The 13,932-nt window shown below is 35.6% G+C and overlaps 1 protein-coding gene across 10 annotated transcripts in view; it reads left to right on the top strand.

The window, feature by feature from the left end:
• thrb (thyroid hormone receptor beta) overlaps positions 1-13,932 on the top strand; it is a 134,575-nt gene that overhangs the window by 114,443 nt on the left and 6,200 nt on the right. For 3 of the 10 annotated variants that reach the window (XM_015357503.2, XM_015357505.2, XM_015357504.2), the window contains exons 6-11: positions 8,319-8,419; positions 8,614-8,761; positions 9,777-9,982; positions 10,458-10,544; positions 11,203-11,349; positions 12,682-12,940. In XM_015357503.2, coding sequence (XP_015212989.1) covers positions 8,319-8,419; positions 8,614-8,761; positions 9,777-9,982; positions 10,458-10,544; positions 11,203-11,349; positions 12,682-12,940 — 948 coding nt within the window. Of the gene's footprint in view, positions 1-899; positions 963-2,386; positions 3,278-4,505; positions 6,252-8,318; positions 8,420-8,613; positions 8,762-9,776; positions 9,983-10,457; positions 10,545-11,202; positions 11,350-12,681; positions 12,941-13,932 lie in introns of those variants that run through there. The other 7 variants (XM_015357507.2, XM_015357499.2, XM_015357498.2 and 4 more) reach the window with 7 other exon arrangements.

Below are 13,932 nucleotides of genomic sequence, written 5' to 3'. Positions count from 1 at the left end.
TTAGTGATATTTCTATCAGGATGTCAGGACAGACGGCATTACTGAAAGAGTTCAAAACAATGCATGTAAGAAATACTACAGTCTTGTGCCAGGTGATTTTATGGTCAGATGAGACAATTTAAATTGTTCTGAATGCAAATCATTATATCTGGTGCATACCAATACAATCAGTCAACACTATCCCAACTGTCAAATACAGTGAAGGCAACAATGTTTTGGTGCTGCTTCTCATCAGCAGTGACTGGGAAGCTTTTCAGGACTGAGGAAAAAATGGATGGTGCATTAGTACAAGTGAAATCTAAACAAAAGCATACTCCCAAGAATATAGACCTGGGTTGAAAATTTCAGTTAGGCCTGAGCAACAAGCCACAAGGCCAAAGTCACCCTGGAGAGGTTTCACAAGAACAAAGTCCTGACTGAAATCTAAAATGTATGTATGAAAATGAATGGTGAGACCTGAAGATTGCTTGTCCATTAAACAATCTCCAGTCATAACTTGTCATAACTGGATCAATTTAACAGAAATAATCGACAGAAAATATACCATCTCCCAAGCAAGGCTGGTATACCCCCAAAAAACACTCACAGCAGTAATTACTGTCAAAGGTGCTTCCAACATTGTGGGACTTGATACTATATCTTCTTTGCAGGTGTTGCTGACAGATGGTCTTCACAAGTGTTCAGTGTGATCATTACAGTTTGAATAAAATAATAATTTGAGAATGCATATGCATTATCTGTAGTCTACATGGAGCTTTATTGGTAGGGAGTAAAAACTTTTGCAAGGCACTCTATGTATAAATCTCTATAATCAGGCTATACAAATGGCAGTTCACAACAAATTACATGAAGTAATAGATACAGGTATTGAGATAAAAAATACATTATTTTTGTTCTAGGATAGGATATCGATCAGAAGGTCACTGAGGAACACAATATTCCCCGACATGCCATGGAAAGAGGTGAATAACCGGGAAACATCCATCCATTTCCTAGTTGATTTATCCAATAAGGGTCGCATGGTAGGCAGAACCTAAACTGGCAAGCGATGGACACAAACCGGGATAAACCTGGACAAGACACCAGTCCATCAAAGGACACACACAGACACAAACCCTCACACCAGGGCCAGTCTTCCCAGAAGCTAATTCACCTACCAGTGTGTCTTTGGACTGTGGCAGGAAACTGGAGCACCCAGAGGGAACTCCAGCGAATGTGCGAACATACAAACTGCATGCGAAAAGTACAGGAATGGAATGCAGGGCCCCAGGCTAATCACTGTGCCCCCATGCCGCCCAAATGAGAAACAGTTGGAGGTAATCCAACCAACTTTTCTGAAATGCATCTTCCCTCATGCGTGTAACTGAAATCCTCATCCCTGTAGATAACCTTTGAAGTACGTTATTATTATGCTGCTGATGATAATGTTACCAGTTCTTTCTGGTGATATGGAAATGGAAACTTTACAAAATTTAAACCTCCTGTTTCCAAAATATCCAGAAATTTTATAAAAAACGATTTTATGATCTAGCAGCAGCTTTCCTGATCAGTCAGTTCACAAAAGACATTCTCCTGATATATACAAATGTGAAAATTAACACAAAGAACCCAATTTTGTCAAAATCAGAAGACTTTCTGAGTTTGGAGAGTTATATGTATAACTCTGATTAAATATATCTGCTCTCATATATATATATATCAAAGGGTCATGATTGTTTAATCATGATTGTTAATCTCGCTTTTTTCATCTCCATCCAAAAATGTTTAAATCATGAGAGTTGTTGAAGATAGCAACCAAATCAGAAATCCTACTTTGTTTTTTCAATGCTAAATGACATCTGTTGTTTTTTGAGTGATTACAAGTGGACTGATGATACAGTCACTGACCCTATTAATCCTGGCAAGGCAAAGTCTCTTTAACAAATACAGCACACACTCCTGCGAAGTGTGCAGGTCTAATCTTAACTTACACCCTTGTAGCTTTTAAGAGTTTTAAAAACTAAAGAATTTTTTTTTCTTTAGGATCTTTTGATTTTAATTAAAATATTTTCCATAGTAGAACAGTAGAAATTCCTCTTTCCTTTTAGTAGTATAAAAGGTATAATTCTTCTAAAAATTGTAGAATTGCAACTTTTTGGCTGTTCAAAGTGGAATTCAGTTGAAGGGTGTTTCAGTGTTGCTTTATTGTTCAGTATAATGCATTAAATATATGAAGGAACAGACATTTTAGAATTAATACTTGTGTTAACTTGTGTCTTTGTAATTATAGTATGAAAAACACTGTCAGCTTACAGATTTATATATACAGTATTTACTGGAATACAGCAGAATTCATACCAGAAATTTGGTACTTGTAAAACATGAAGATCTATTTTAATGCATATATTTAAAAAAGAAAAATCACATTTTTCACCTGTAGCAAACACAGAACATCTGTTAGTCTCCTGACAAAATAAATAGGGAATTACTTTGTGTTTTGTTCCCTCACATTACCTACACCCTGACATGAGAAGATGCCTCTTATCAGAATGTCCACCTTAGGTAACGGAGTGTCTCTCAGGACATCTGGCAGTAAGAGCAAAGTCAGTTGAGGCTGAATCCTTGTTGTTTTAAATGCCATGACTCTGAAAATTGTTCATGACCAGCTTTGAACCCCTAATACCTCAAGTGATCAATGGGTCCAGGCAATAAAATGATGGAAAACCTTGTTTGTGGATCCACTGTCAGGGAGTAGTGAGTGAGAGTCAGGAAAACCACAGGCAGCCAGGGAGAATACACCTGAACTGGGCACAAGTTACAGTAGCTTGGGGACTAAGGGACAAATTGCAATAAATAATGGTAACTGAGTGGGCATGGTTGAAAACTACCGTGGACAATAAAGATGGTACCCAAAAGAACCCGTTTGAGACTCAGATATACAACAGGACTTCAGAGGAGTTTAGAAAGAATGTACTGGAAAAAAACCCACAGCTCAGCAAGATGCTGATATTGTCCGCTGTGTACCACTCTGCGCTGATCAGGGATGGAGAGGAAAGTGTGCCGTGTTATTCAAGAAATGTGGCACTGGGATTTCATAGTGACCAAACAATGAGGGGAGATGAAGAGGGACGGTATAAAAGATTTCTCCCAAATGGAGATATTGTTCTGGGGAGCCTTGAGCATTTTCGATGTAAATCAGAGAAGAGAACTGTCTCACTCTCTCAGTGGGACTACTGGACAGAATGCAGCTCCATGCCTGAATTTGCAACAGAGGAGAGCACTGGGCGAAAAAACAATGGTAATTAAAATTTTAAGATTTTCAAAAGAATGCCTGGGAGCCATTGATTATGGAGTTTGATGTTATAAAATGTGTTGTTGTAAAATGAAGAAAAGTATTTGCGATTAAGAACTAATTATTTAGTGTAAAAAAATTGAATTGCTGTGAAGGGCCATTTTAATTTTACAGGTTTAAAAAAAGAGGAATTTAGAAAAATTGTCAGAGAATAGTTCACCGTAACATGCAGCACTATAGATAACTAAATATACCTAAAATTGACTGTTCCCTTAAAGCTGTAAAAAGTATATTTTCTAATAGACATTCAGTAGCAGTGCCTTTGTAGGTATCATTCAGTAGCAGTGCCTTTGTAAGTTTACAGCTCTACAGACTGTGAATCCTGACTGAATCCAATAACTGGGATGTGCTCATGTGAGCACTGAAGTGGTGATTTTACTACACAAGGTGTATCTGACTGCGCTCCACCAAGCTGAAAGTGGTTACACATTGTCTTTGAAGTCTTCGTCTCTGATTCTCATTCCAACCGTGCACCTCAATGCTGCAAAATTGCCTTATATTTTTCAAGATGAATAATAGGAAAAAACATTGTGGTGACTGCTGAAAAAGAAGGGATGAAACATCCACTATAAAAAAATGGAGGAACTTGGAATGTTACCAGAAGAGTGTAATGCCCTACTTTGTCACGTGCTTAGAGACATCTTGTCACTTCACATAAACTCCTTTAACGGTAATAGAAAGATTAGTGTCCTGTGAGGGACATCACCTCATCAAAAAGTTAAACTGGTATAAGAACCCTTTTTCTCATCAGATTTACCTCAGACACCCTTGCTATTAACAGATGCTTAGTGGTGATTGTGTTATCGCCTTATTGCAGGCTGTCTGAACCATAGTTCATTCATTTGACTTGATGTGAGGTTCTTAAACAAACAAAGCTATTGGATTTATTGAGTACAATAATTCGTAATGGTACATTGATGCAGATTTATTTAATTCTTTCTATTGTTTTTTTATAAAATAATGCTGATTGTAGAGGTTAAAACTAAATACTCAGGCAGAATGGTTTTATATACAGTATATATAGGTACATACAGATAATGTAATCTGTCATGCCATTTAGTAATGTATTTAGGCACTTATCAAGTTTGAAATCAAACGTATTGTTATTTCAATATATTGAGATGAAAAGCCTTGCTCTTATGAATATCTCAAAATGGCTTTTTATTGAATAATATTGCGATATTGCACATGCTCTGAAATGTGTAGTACCTTAATATGTTGTTAAAATATTGATTTTACAGTAATGTTATATTTAAGGCATTCCTTTCTTTTTTTTCCCCAAGTTCCTGCAGAAAGACAAAAAAGGGGTTGCCCTCCTTTGACAGCTGTTTAATGGCAAAATGATTAAATTCTAATGTAATGAACCTCCAAGTCTAATGAAATGACTGAAGTTGCGGTTTAACCTTAATGTTAAGCCATATACATTACACAACAAAAAAATGCTTCTGTAATTGAATTGGCCTAATTCTGGAAAGCAAGCGGATCTACAAATTGTCTTCTTCCCTGAGAGACTCTAAATCTGTTTGTTTTGGACCTCATTAGCTTTGAGTCAATGTTGTCTTTTCTTAAAGAGCCCCTGGTGCAAAATTGACTTTGTATAATTTTATTTCTTTTTACCAGTAGCTCTTGAATATGTAAAAAAGTGTCTTGATTAATTGTTGTGTAATCAATTATATGCTGTAGTTTCATATATATTTCATATGTGTAAGGATCTTGAAGTAGAAGCTAAAAACATTGTTTAAAATTATTTTTAGTTTTTTTTCTCATTCTTTTCTCAGTCTCTGTTCTGTTCTTCCTCGACAACTTTTGTAGTGCTTAGACATTTCTTTTTCTTGAACTATTCCATTCTAAGAACACTCAGAAGTATACTTGCTAAACATATCCCGAAAGTCCAAAGCATGATAGCCAACGGTTTCGCACTTGCCATACGGCTAATACTGTAAAACATAATCAATACGGCTGATAGCAGATTAGGATGATTGAAGAAGTATGCCATAATGGAATCAATACCGGTAAGTAAGTAAGCAAGCTTTCCAAAGTGTTAAACCAGATTTGGGGATTTCCTTTAATCCCTCAAGAATCATTCTTCCTGATAAACGGTTTGTTAGGGAGACAAACAAAAACAAAACTATGCGAAAGATGTCAGTTTGCAACTTCAGAAGCGGTTTGTTTCCAATTATCCAGTCAGGTTAGGAAGACATTTCATGTAAAGACATTTTCCAGAGTGAGTCCTGAAGGCTCAAAGAGGAACACATACAGTAGTGCGACATCTTTACCTGTCTGTCTTCCTTCCAGGAATTAGTACCCGTCACAGATTAGAACCCTCGCCTGTCATAAATCTGCTTCCCACTTTGTTTGATTGCTGGGAGGGGTTGACTGGGTTCCCATATATATAGCGGATTCTAGCACTTGAGGTGCTGTACAGCAAATATTGTTTACATTAATGTTGAGATTTAGAGGTAGAACGCGTGTGGGCTTTTTGTTTCATGTCAGTTTTTCTAGCAGCATTTTCCAGAAACACTCTTAAATAATTCTTAATCCTTTGTCTTTTTAGAATTGTTTTTAAGTACAAGTGCGGCCTGTGCTGCCAGTGAGATGAACTATTGCATGCAAGAGATGTATGAAATGCACCATGCTATGGGTAGCAATTTCCCTGTGCAGCCTGTTGACTACTGCATGTACACAAGTGAAAGCCAGGGTTACAACAATTGCGATCCACAGGTTCTCCATAATAATGCATGTATGGAGCAGGCCTGGGTACCGAATCAGCCTTATACCTGTAGTTACCCTGGAAACGTGTTTAAAAGCGAATTCTGCAATATGGACATGGCCTTGAGTCACTGTCACCAGACAGACTATTTCACAGACGGAAAAACTGATTTTTCTGAAGTTCAGTGGACACCAGAGTCACAGAAAAAAGGTATGGCTTTGACTTCATGTTTTTAGCCTTGTGTGTCTTGCTGAAGACTACTGAAAGGTAAACCCCACAAATAAAGATGGAAAGTGATTGGAAGTTCTAAAAAAAAACATAATTCAGAACCATCTTGGTATTTTTTTATTTTTCACATGAAGGCTTCCTTTATTTTTGTTTCAAAATTAAAGCCTTAGGCAAAAGCAACTTTAAAAACACTTTTTTTAGACTAAAGTTTAGCTTTGCAATTATTCTGTGTATACTATTAAATGTACTTCGTTTTACGTCATGGTTTCAAGATCATGCTGCTGTATTTTCCATGCTGAGAAGTGCTAGTATGAAATGTAGCTGGTAGCTCTGAAAATGAAGTGCAATACCATTCTTAATAGACCTGAATAAGATGCTCTGAAAGTACTTGCAAGTCTTTTAATTTACAAGTTGTACTGTAAAGATGTACTGTATGTGACTGCAAATTAATTTCCAAGCAAGAAATGAAATAGGTTTCAGAAAACAACAAATGGTCTTTAATTGACTATTTTCATCAAGTGTTACAAACTCAATGTTTTTTTTTAATGTTTTGTTGATTTTTGCTTAAAGTATTGCCCTTTTGGAGTACTCACAGGAAAAAGAGTGAATTATATTTTAAGGCAATCATGTGCATTTGAAAGCCTTCTGTTTAATATAATTTATCTATTGGTAGCTAGTTTTGCATTGTATATTTATAAAATAAAGTGATCTGCTTTTGTAGACAGCTGTGTACAGTTCTTACATAAATTTCAAGGTTGTCCTGAGCTAATGTAATATTTAATTTGTCATGGAAGCTTTTAAAGATGCTACAACATTGCATCTGGCTTTTCTGAGAGAAATGAATCTAAAAAAAATAACCTTGTGAGGCAAACACTCATTTATTGCCAAATACATTAAAAGTAAAAAAGGTTAAAAACCATTAATAATTCATGCAGTTTCCAACTGACTCCAATTACATATGTTGTGTTGTGTCACCTGTTAATATGAAGCTGAATGAGACATTTATTGAACCGATAACTCCAGACTGTTGGACAGAAGGCTGTTCAGCTTCATTGTTCCAGTTCTCCTCTTCCAGGTTTTCATTGATCAGATATTGATTTTTTGTTAGAAGTGTCTGACGAGAGGCTGGTTTGCCTGAAGAAATTCCCCCCCCCCCCCCCTTCTTCTTTTCATAATCCATTTTGTATTGTTTATTTAATCCTTTATCTGTTTTGGATCAGACAATGGATAACAAACTATTAAGCATCCCTCTTTTCTTATTTTTAGCAGTAAGTTCTGTAGTATTTTTTGTGGCTTTCTAATAATATTTTCTATATAGAAGCTCACTTTTATCTCGTTAGCTTCATCATACTTATTTAAAATAAAATAGTTGTGTTACTCTTTTTAATTATGTGTCTTATGATTGAGAAAAATAATTAAATTCAATTACTTGCACTACATTTGAAGTATAGCAATTTTTGTTTTAAATGAAAAATCTAATCACAGATAATGCTGGAGTTTATAAGACTCAAGCAAAACAAATGTTGATTCAACTTTTCAAAGCTACATTAGGTCATTGTTGACTTAACATACTAACATCGTTAGTACTAATTTTTCTGCTTTTTAATTGTTCTATTCTAATCCTAATTGCTTTATGAGTGACATAAATGTAAAAAAACAGCTTCAGTACATTTCCGTTTTTCTGTTGGTAACACAACCTTAACTCTGCCCATAAACTAAGCCGTGCCCAGTTTGCACTGTGTCAGATATGTTTGGAGTTAATGTATGCATGTTTTCATCATAATCATGTATTGTAAGTTTTCAGCATTGTGTTTTTTTTTGTAAGAAACAGGATTTAATCAAGCGTTCATTGGCTCAAATATTTCACAAAATAATTTGCTAATCTTTTGTCTTCCCTTTCAGTGTGAGAATTAGGATGGCTTTAAGAATTGTAAATTGTAAAAATTGTAGTAGCCATATGAAACAAAAATCTTTCTTGACAAAAAGGTTTAATACTTATTAACCTTTGACTCAGTTGGGAACATCGCATCTTTTAATTTTGTTTTTTAGGGTACATACCAAGTTACTTGGATAAGGATGAGTTGTGTGTAGTGTGTGGTGACAAAGCAACTGGATATCATTATCGCTGCATCACCTGTGAAGGCTGCAAGGTAAATTTTAAGTCATTCTCTAAAATAATCTTTTTTTGTACTTCTAATTTTTATAAAAGTTAAAAAATTTGATAGTAGCATGTTTTCTAACTAAAATGTGATGGTGTTGCAGTATAGATGAGAGAGTTGTAGGATCCTACATTTCATTTCCTTCATTTTTCCCATCATTGGTAATTATAACTTTCCCTTTTTAGGGCTTTTTCAGGAGAACTATTCAGAAAAATCTCCATCCAACATATGCCTGCAAATACGAGGGAAAGTGTATTATAGATAAAGTCACAAGAAACCAGTGCCAGGAATGTCGGTTCAAAAAATGTATTGCAGTTGGCATGGCAACAGACCGTAAGTGTGTTCACATTTTATAATTACACCATTAGTGTTGAACTTCAGCTGACTTATTTTAGTGGGTTTATTAAGACTCTCACAGAAATACAAGGTTTCATATAAAAATTTGAGCTAATGTACAATACAATTTTACTTTTATTCCCACAATGACACAAAAAGAGTAATGTGAATCTGCTGAAAATTAGACAACAAGGCTACAACGTACAGTAACAAGCTTTACCTTATCTTATATCACAGAAGTGATACAAACATGAAATACCAATACTTTGTTTAGCATTATTTTATTCATTATTTACAATGATGTAAGACAAGAACAGAAAAATCAATAAATCACTTAGAATAAAATACGTGTATTCAGCATTGCATTCAAATCAACACTGTTATTCAGAAGCTTTTCCAGAACCAAAGCAAAGCTTCTACACATTTGCAATTTTAGAGTGTTATATTTGTAATAAAAGCTGTGATCCTCTAGCACTAACAGTTTTATAGAGTTTTCCATTTTTTGAATTGATTTAACAAATTTCACAAAATAGTATATCATCTATGATATTTTTCCTGTATTTTGAAGCAAAATTGGGTACAATTACAGTAGCATTCGTTTTCAATAGATAACAACACTGCTCATAATTTTTGTATCTACATTTTAGAATTCTGCTTTCCATTTTTATGCAGCTTTATATAATTTCAAGAACAGAGCCATAGATTGCTTGAAACATTTTTCAGATCTCAGAAACATTTATTAATGTCTTTATTCACTCTGTGACATCAAGTCTTTCAATATACTTTTTTTCTCGGTTTTAAAATTCACTTTTGACATATTTATAAACTTCATTGTGCATAGTTATATTTAGCAAAGCCCTAAAGCACAGTGGCGTGCTTCTTTCACGAACCTACTTTGATTTTACAGCCCCTGGCTGAAAAAAGACACTAGGTTCTGCTGACTGTTCTAGGTTCTGGGATTTTCAAACTCCACCAAAGGCGCGAAAAACTTCATCGGTTTCGTTTTTGACAGTGGTTTTGGACGACAGCAAGCGCCTGGCAAAGAGGAAGCTGATCGAGGAGAACCGAGAGCGGCGTCGGCGTGAGGAGCTGCAGAAGTCCGTGTGGAGCAAGCCGGAGCCTTCTCAGGAGGAGTGGGAGCTCATCCGGGTGGTAACAGAGGCACATATGACCACTAACGCACAAGGCAACCACTGGAAACAGAAACGGAAATTTCTGGTGAGAAGAGTTCCGTAACTTTTTTTTGGTTTGTTTTTCATTTTAGTGTGTTATGTTCGTCTGGGTGTTAATATTTCCATATTTCTTTTTAGAAGGGCAAAGTGCCAGAAGTTGGCGACCTCTTCCGAGGAGGCAGACAGAAACTGATTGTGTTCCATATTTTGTTATGCTTGTTTCTTGTGGATGTTCAGTGATTTAAAAGCAAAAGAAATAGGAAAGCTATTTCTTGATGGAGTTGTTGCCGTATCGATGTAGTTTCTTCCTTCATCTTCTGAAATCCAAGTATCTTTAGAGATGGTTTCTTGCGTTCAGGTGTTCAAACATTTTCCCTGCAGATATCTGTGTAGCTAGTTTATAAAGTTTGTATTTGAATATTTCAGAGTAATATTTCATTTTTCAGAGTAAACGTTTCTGTTTTTTGAGTTGACTTGGGTTCTTCATTGAAACTTCACAAACCCTGTTGATTGTTCAACAGGTTGAAGAAGCAAAGCTACTTAATGCAATAACTTGTAATTTATTCTATGCTTCTGACCAGAGTGCAGTGGGGGTGGAGAATTCAAAGGTAAGCAACAGTGGACCAAATTTGTTGAGCATCTAAAATGTTGCAAATATTACATTTTAGGCACAAGTGCATATAAACGTTGTTACAATTTCTTTTGTGGAAGTATGTCTAGTTCATAAACAAGAAAGTGTTGATTGGAATGTATTCAAAGTGCGTCATATTCAGCTGTGCATTGGGAAATTATTATTTTTTTATTATTGTTTGATTAATAGAACAAACAATGGAACCTGCTGTTGCACCTCCCTATCTTATTTCTGGGCACCAGTGCTTTTTCCCCACTCAGTAGTAAATCATGTTTCTTCTGGTCAGAAGTATGTGGACAATGATTGAAATGTACTATACACCATCTGAACGATGTATCAGTGAAAAACCCTAGTCAAATATTTAACTCCTTCAGGCATATGGTGTAACACTATTTTTGTACTGCTCAAAACCTTCAGTCAGAAAGGTCAATGAGCCTTTTTCTATTGAATCGTTTTTCTGCTTTCCTGAGTAGGACATTTTCTGTTTGGCTTATTCCACTGATATTGTTTTTTAAAGACTTCAAGGTCTGATACGCCTTCAGCAGATTTGAAGGATTATCACATCCTCCTGCTGTTGGTAAATTCCATGTTCTGAATATTGTCAAATATTAAAAGAATCCTCTGTAATTTTGCAGCCAGAAGACATTGGTCAAGCTCCAATAGTGAGTGCATCAGAAGGAAGCAAAGTGGACATAGAAGCCTTTAGTCAGTTTACGAAAATCATCACCCCTGCCATCACAAGAGTGGTGGACTTTGCCAAAAAGCTGCCTATGTTCTGTGAGGTAAGTCTCTAGAAATGTTGGCTGCTCTACACATATGAGACCATTGTGCCAAAGGTTGACAAGTTTGGCATCAATGTTAGAGATAATCTGGTAATCTGCTTCCTCCTACATGGGATAATCAAGCATGAGGGCACAGTGTTCTTGAAAGGAAAACACGTTGCTGGATTAGTCGTAAAACCAAGACCCTACCTGCTTTGAAGCTTATGAATGTATTTTGCCCTGTGAAAAAATATGAAGCATCAGAACCATTTTACCCAGCCCTTATCTGAGAATCTCAACTTTCGAACTAATGTCAACAAAGCAAGGTGTACACAAAGGCTGTGGGTTGAACTCCCAACTGCTGTTGTACTCTTGAGCTAGGTACTTTAATTGGATTGCTACACTAAAAATCCCTCTCCAGTAGGCCTCACTGTGTGGTCTCTTGGCAATGTGCAGCCACTTGTGCTTTGCTGCCTGGGGAATCCTGGTCACAGTCTAATGCCATGAACCAGTCTCAAAACCATGATCATAGATCTCAACCTGCACTCGAGCTAGAGGTCTGGCCTTTTAAATAGTGTAAAATATAACTTTTACATAATAAAATACATTCATCAGCTTCAAACAGAGATTTACAAGATGCACAGTATGTATGCTATTTTCATATTTCGGGATTAGAAAGAATCAGCATTGATGAGTACATTTCAAACTGCAGTGAAGGTCAAATGTACACAGTAACTTAACATAACAAAATAAACAAAATGTCCAGGTATGCGCTGCACTATGTTCTGTAATTAAAAACAAGGAAACAAAACTTCCAGTGACTTGTGCAGCACTATGACATTGTAATCAGGCTTGTGAATACGTCTTTTAATCCAATAAAAATATTGCTTTCAATTTCGAGACGGTTTTGCCAGAAAATACTACTTATTTGCTATCTCTGCATTGCACATCATGTTGGAACATTTCTGCAGTGAATTGTCTGCAGCACAACCTGTATTTATCACATTAGTCATTGTAGAGACTGGTGAGCAGGAAGGGCCACATCACGTCGCAATTCATGGGACCTCGAATGCAAGTTTGTGACAACATGGAGACTTACAGTACTTTCACAAAGTTCACGATTTTGTGCTTAATTAAAAATTTGTCATTTTTTTTCTGCAACGTCAATTAATTTATTTTTTTATTAAGATTAAATAATCAGTCTGAGAAATTGGAACTGCAATTCCCCTTTTATATACTGTATAACCCCTGATAGTTTATGTAAAGCTGTTTTAATGAAGTGAACCAAACTCAATCATGCGGGTATATACTGTAAGGTATTGTGATTCCTTGGTTTCATCTTTCCCTTCATAGTTGCCATGTGAAGACCAGATAATCCTTCTCAAAGGCTGCTGCATGGAAATCATGTCCCTCCGTGCAGCAGTGCGCTACGACCCTGAGAGTGAAACTTTAACCCTGAATGGTGAGATGGCTGTCACCAGGGGACAACTTAAAAATGGAGGCCTTGGTGTAGTGTCTGATGCCATTTTTGACCTGGGCATGTCTCTGTCCTCTTTTAACCTGGACGACTCAGAGGTTGCTCTTCTTCAGGCTGTAATTCTGATGTCCTCAGGTAAGACCATGTTGAAAGAATTCAGTGCGTTTGTCAGTCTTTCCCATACTTTACAGTACTTTTACAAGAAGTATTATTTATAGTTCACCACTTTTAGATGAATACAATCAGAATTATTATATCATTTGAAGAATTAGTGCTGTATGCCTATTGAACATTCCTTCAGTGTTCTTACAAATGTCTATAGTAAGGTTCTCTTTATTGAATACCATGAATACTATGGCCTTCTTTAACAAATAAAATGATTATTACAAAGAATGATAACTGTACTTAGGATATATATAACTAGAATTGTTTTAATTTAGTTTTGAGTTGAAAATTAGTTTAGTAGAAATGTAAAAGCTTAAGAAAACACACAATTATTTATATTAGGACAAAATAAAAAAAACCTGAATTAGTACCACTCTACTGTATATCTGACTATCCCCCCATTTTTATAGCAAAAACAACAATGTCGGGGTAATGCCATTTTATTTAAAGAATTTTGTTATAGAAATCCAATCCAATTTATCATTCAGACTACAACATTTAAATCACATTAATATAAAAGTCATACTATTAAGCCTAGAATGGATTACTGAGAGAATTGGTCTAACCCAGTGCAACTAGAAGCTTTACTGATTTAAAAATCTTACCAGTGATGCTAAACTAATGTCACACATAATCCATATTTCTTATCACACTCAAAAGGGTTATCCTAATTGTAGATACCCAGTAGTAACAGCATTACTAAGTATTAGGGCCATTTCATTGTGTGATTATTGGGGATTACTGAATTTTATTGAAGGGAAACCCCTCATAAAAAGATTAAGAGGAATTGTGATGCAAACATGGTATTAAGGATCGATTATTTTAGTAATGCAGTCATGCAAAAAAAGAACAGGCATTAAGGACTTTTTTTTTCCTGGATATACAGGGGAAAAGGCTTTGCTTTATAATTTTATTGTTATTACAATTAAGAAAAATAATTTGTAAACCTCAAAGTTTAACTT

This window comes from Lepisosteus oculatus, chromosome 10 (genome assembly GCF_040954835.1).
Source record: "Lepisosteus oculatus isolate fLepOcu1 chromosome 10, fLepOcu1.hap2, whole genome shotgun sequence".
Lineage (NCBI taxonomy): Eukaryota > Metazoa > Chordata > Actinopteri > Semionotiformes > Lepisosteidae > Lepisosteus > Lepisosteus oculatus.
The sequence above is the reverse complement of the archived record's forward strand: the minus strand, read 5'-3'. Positions and strand labels throughout refer to the sequence as shown.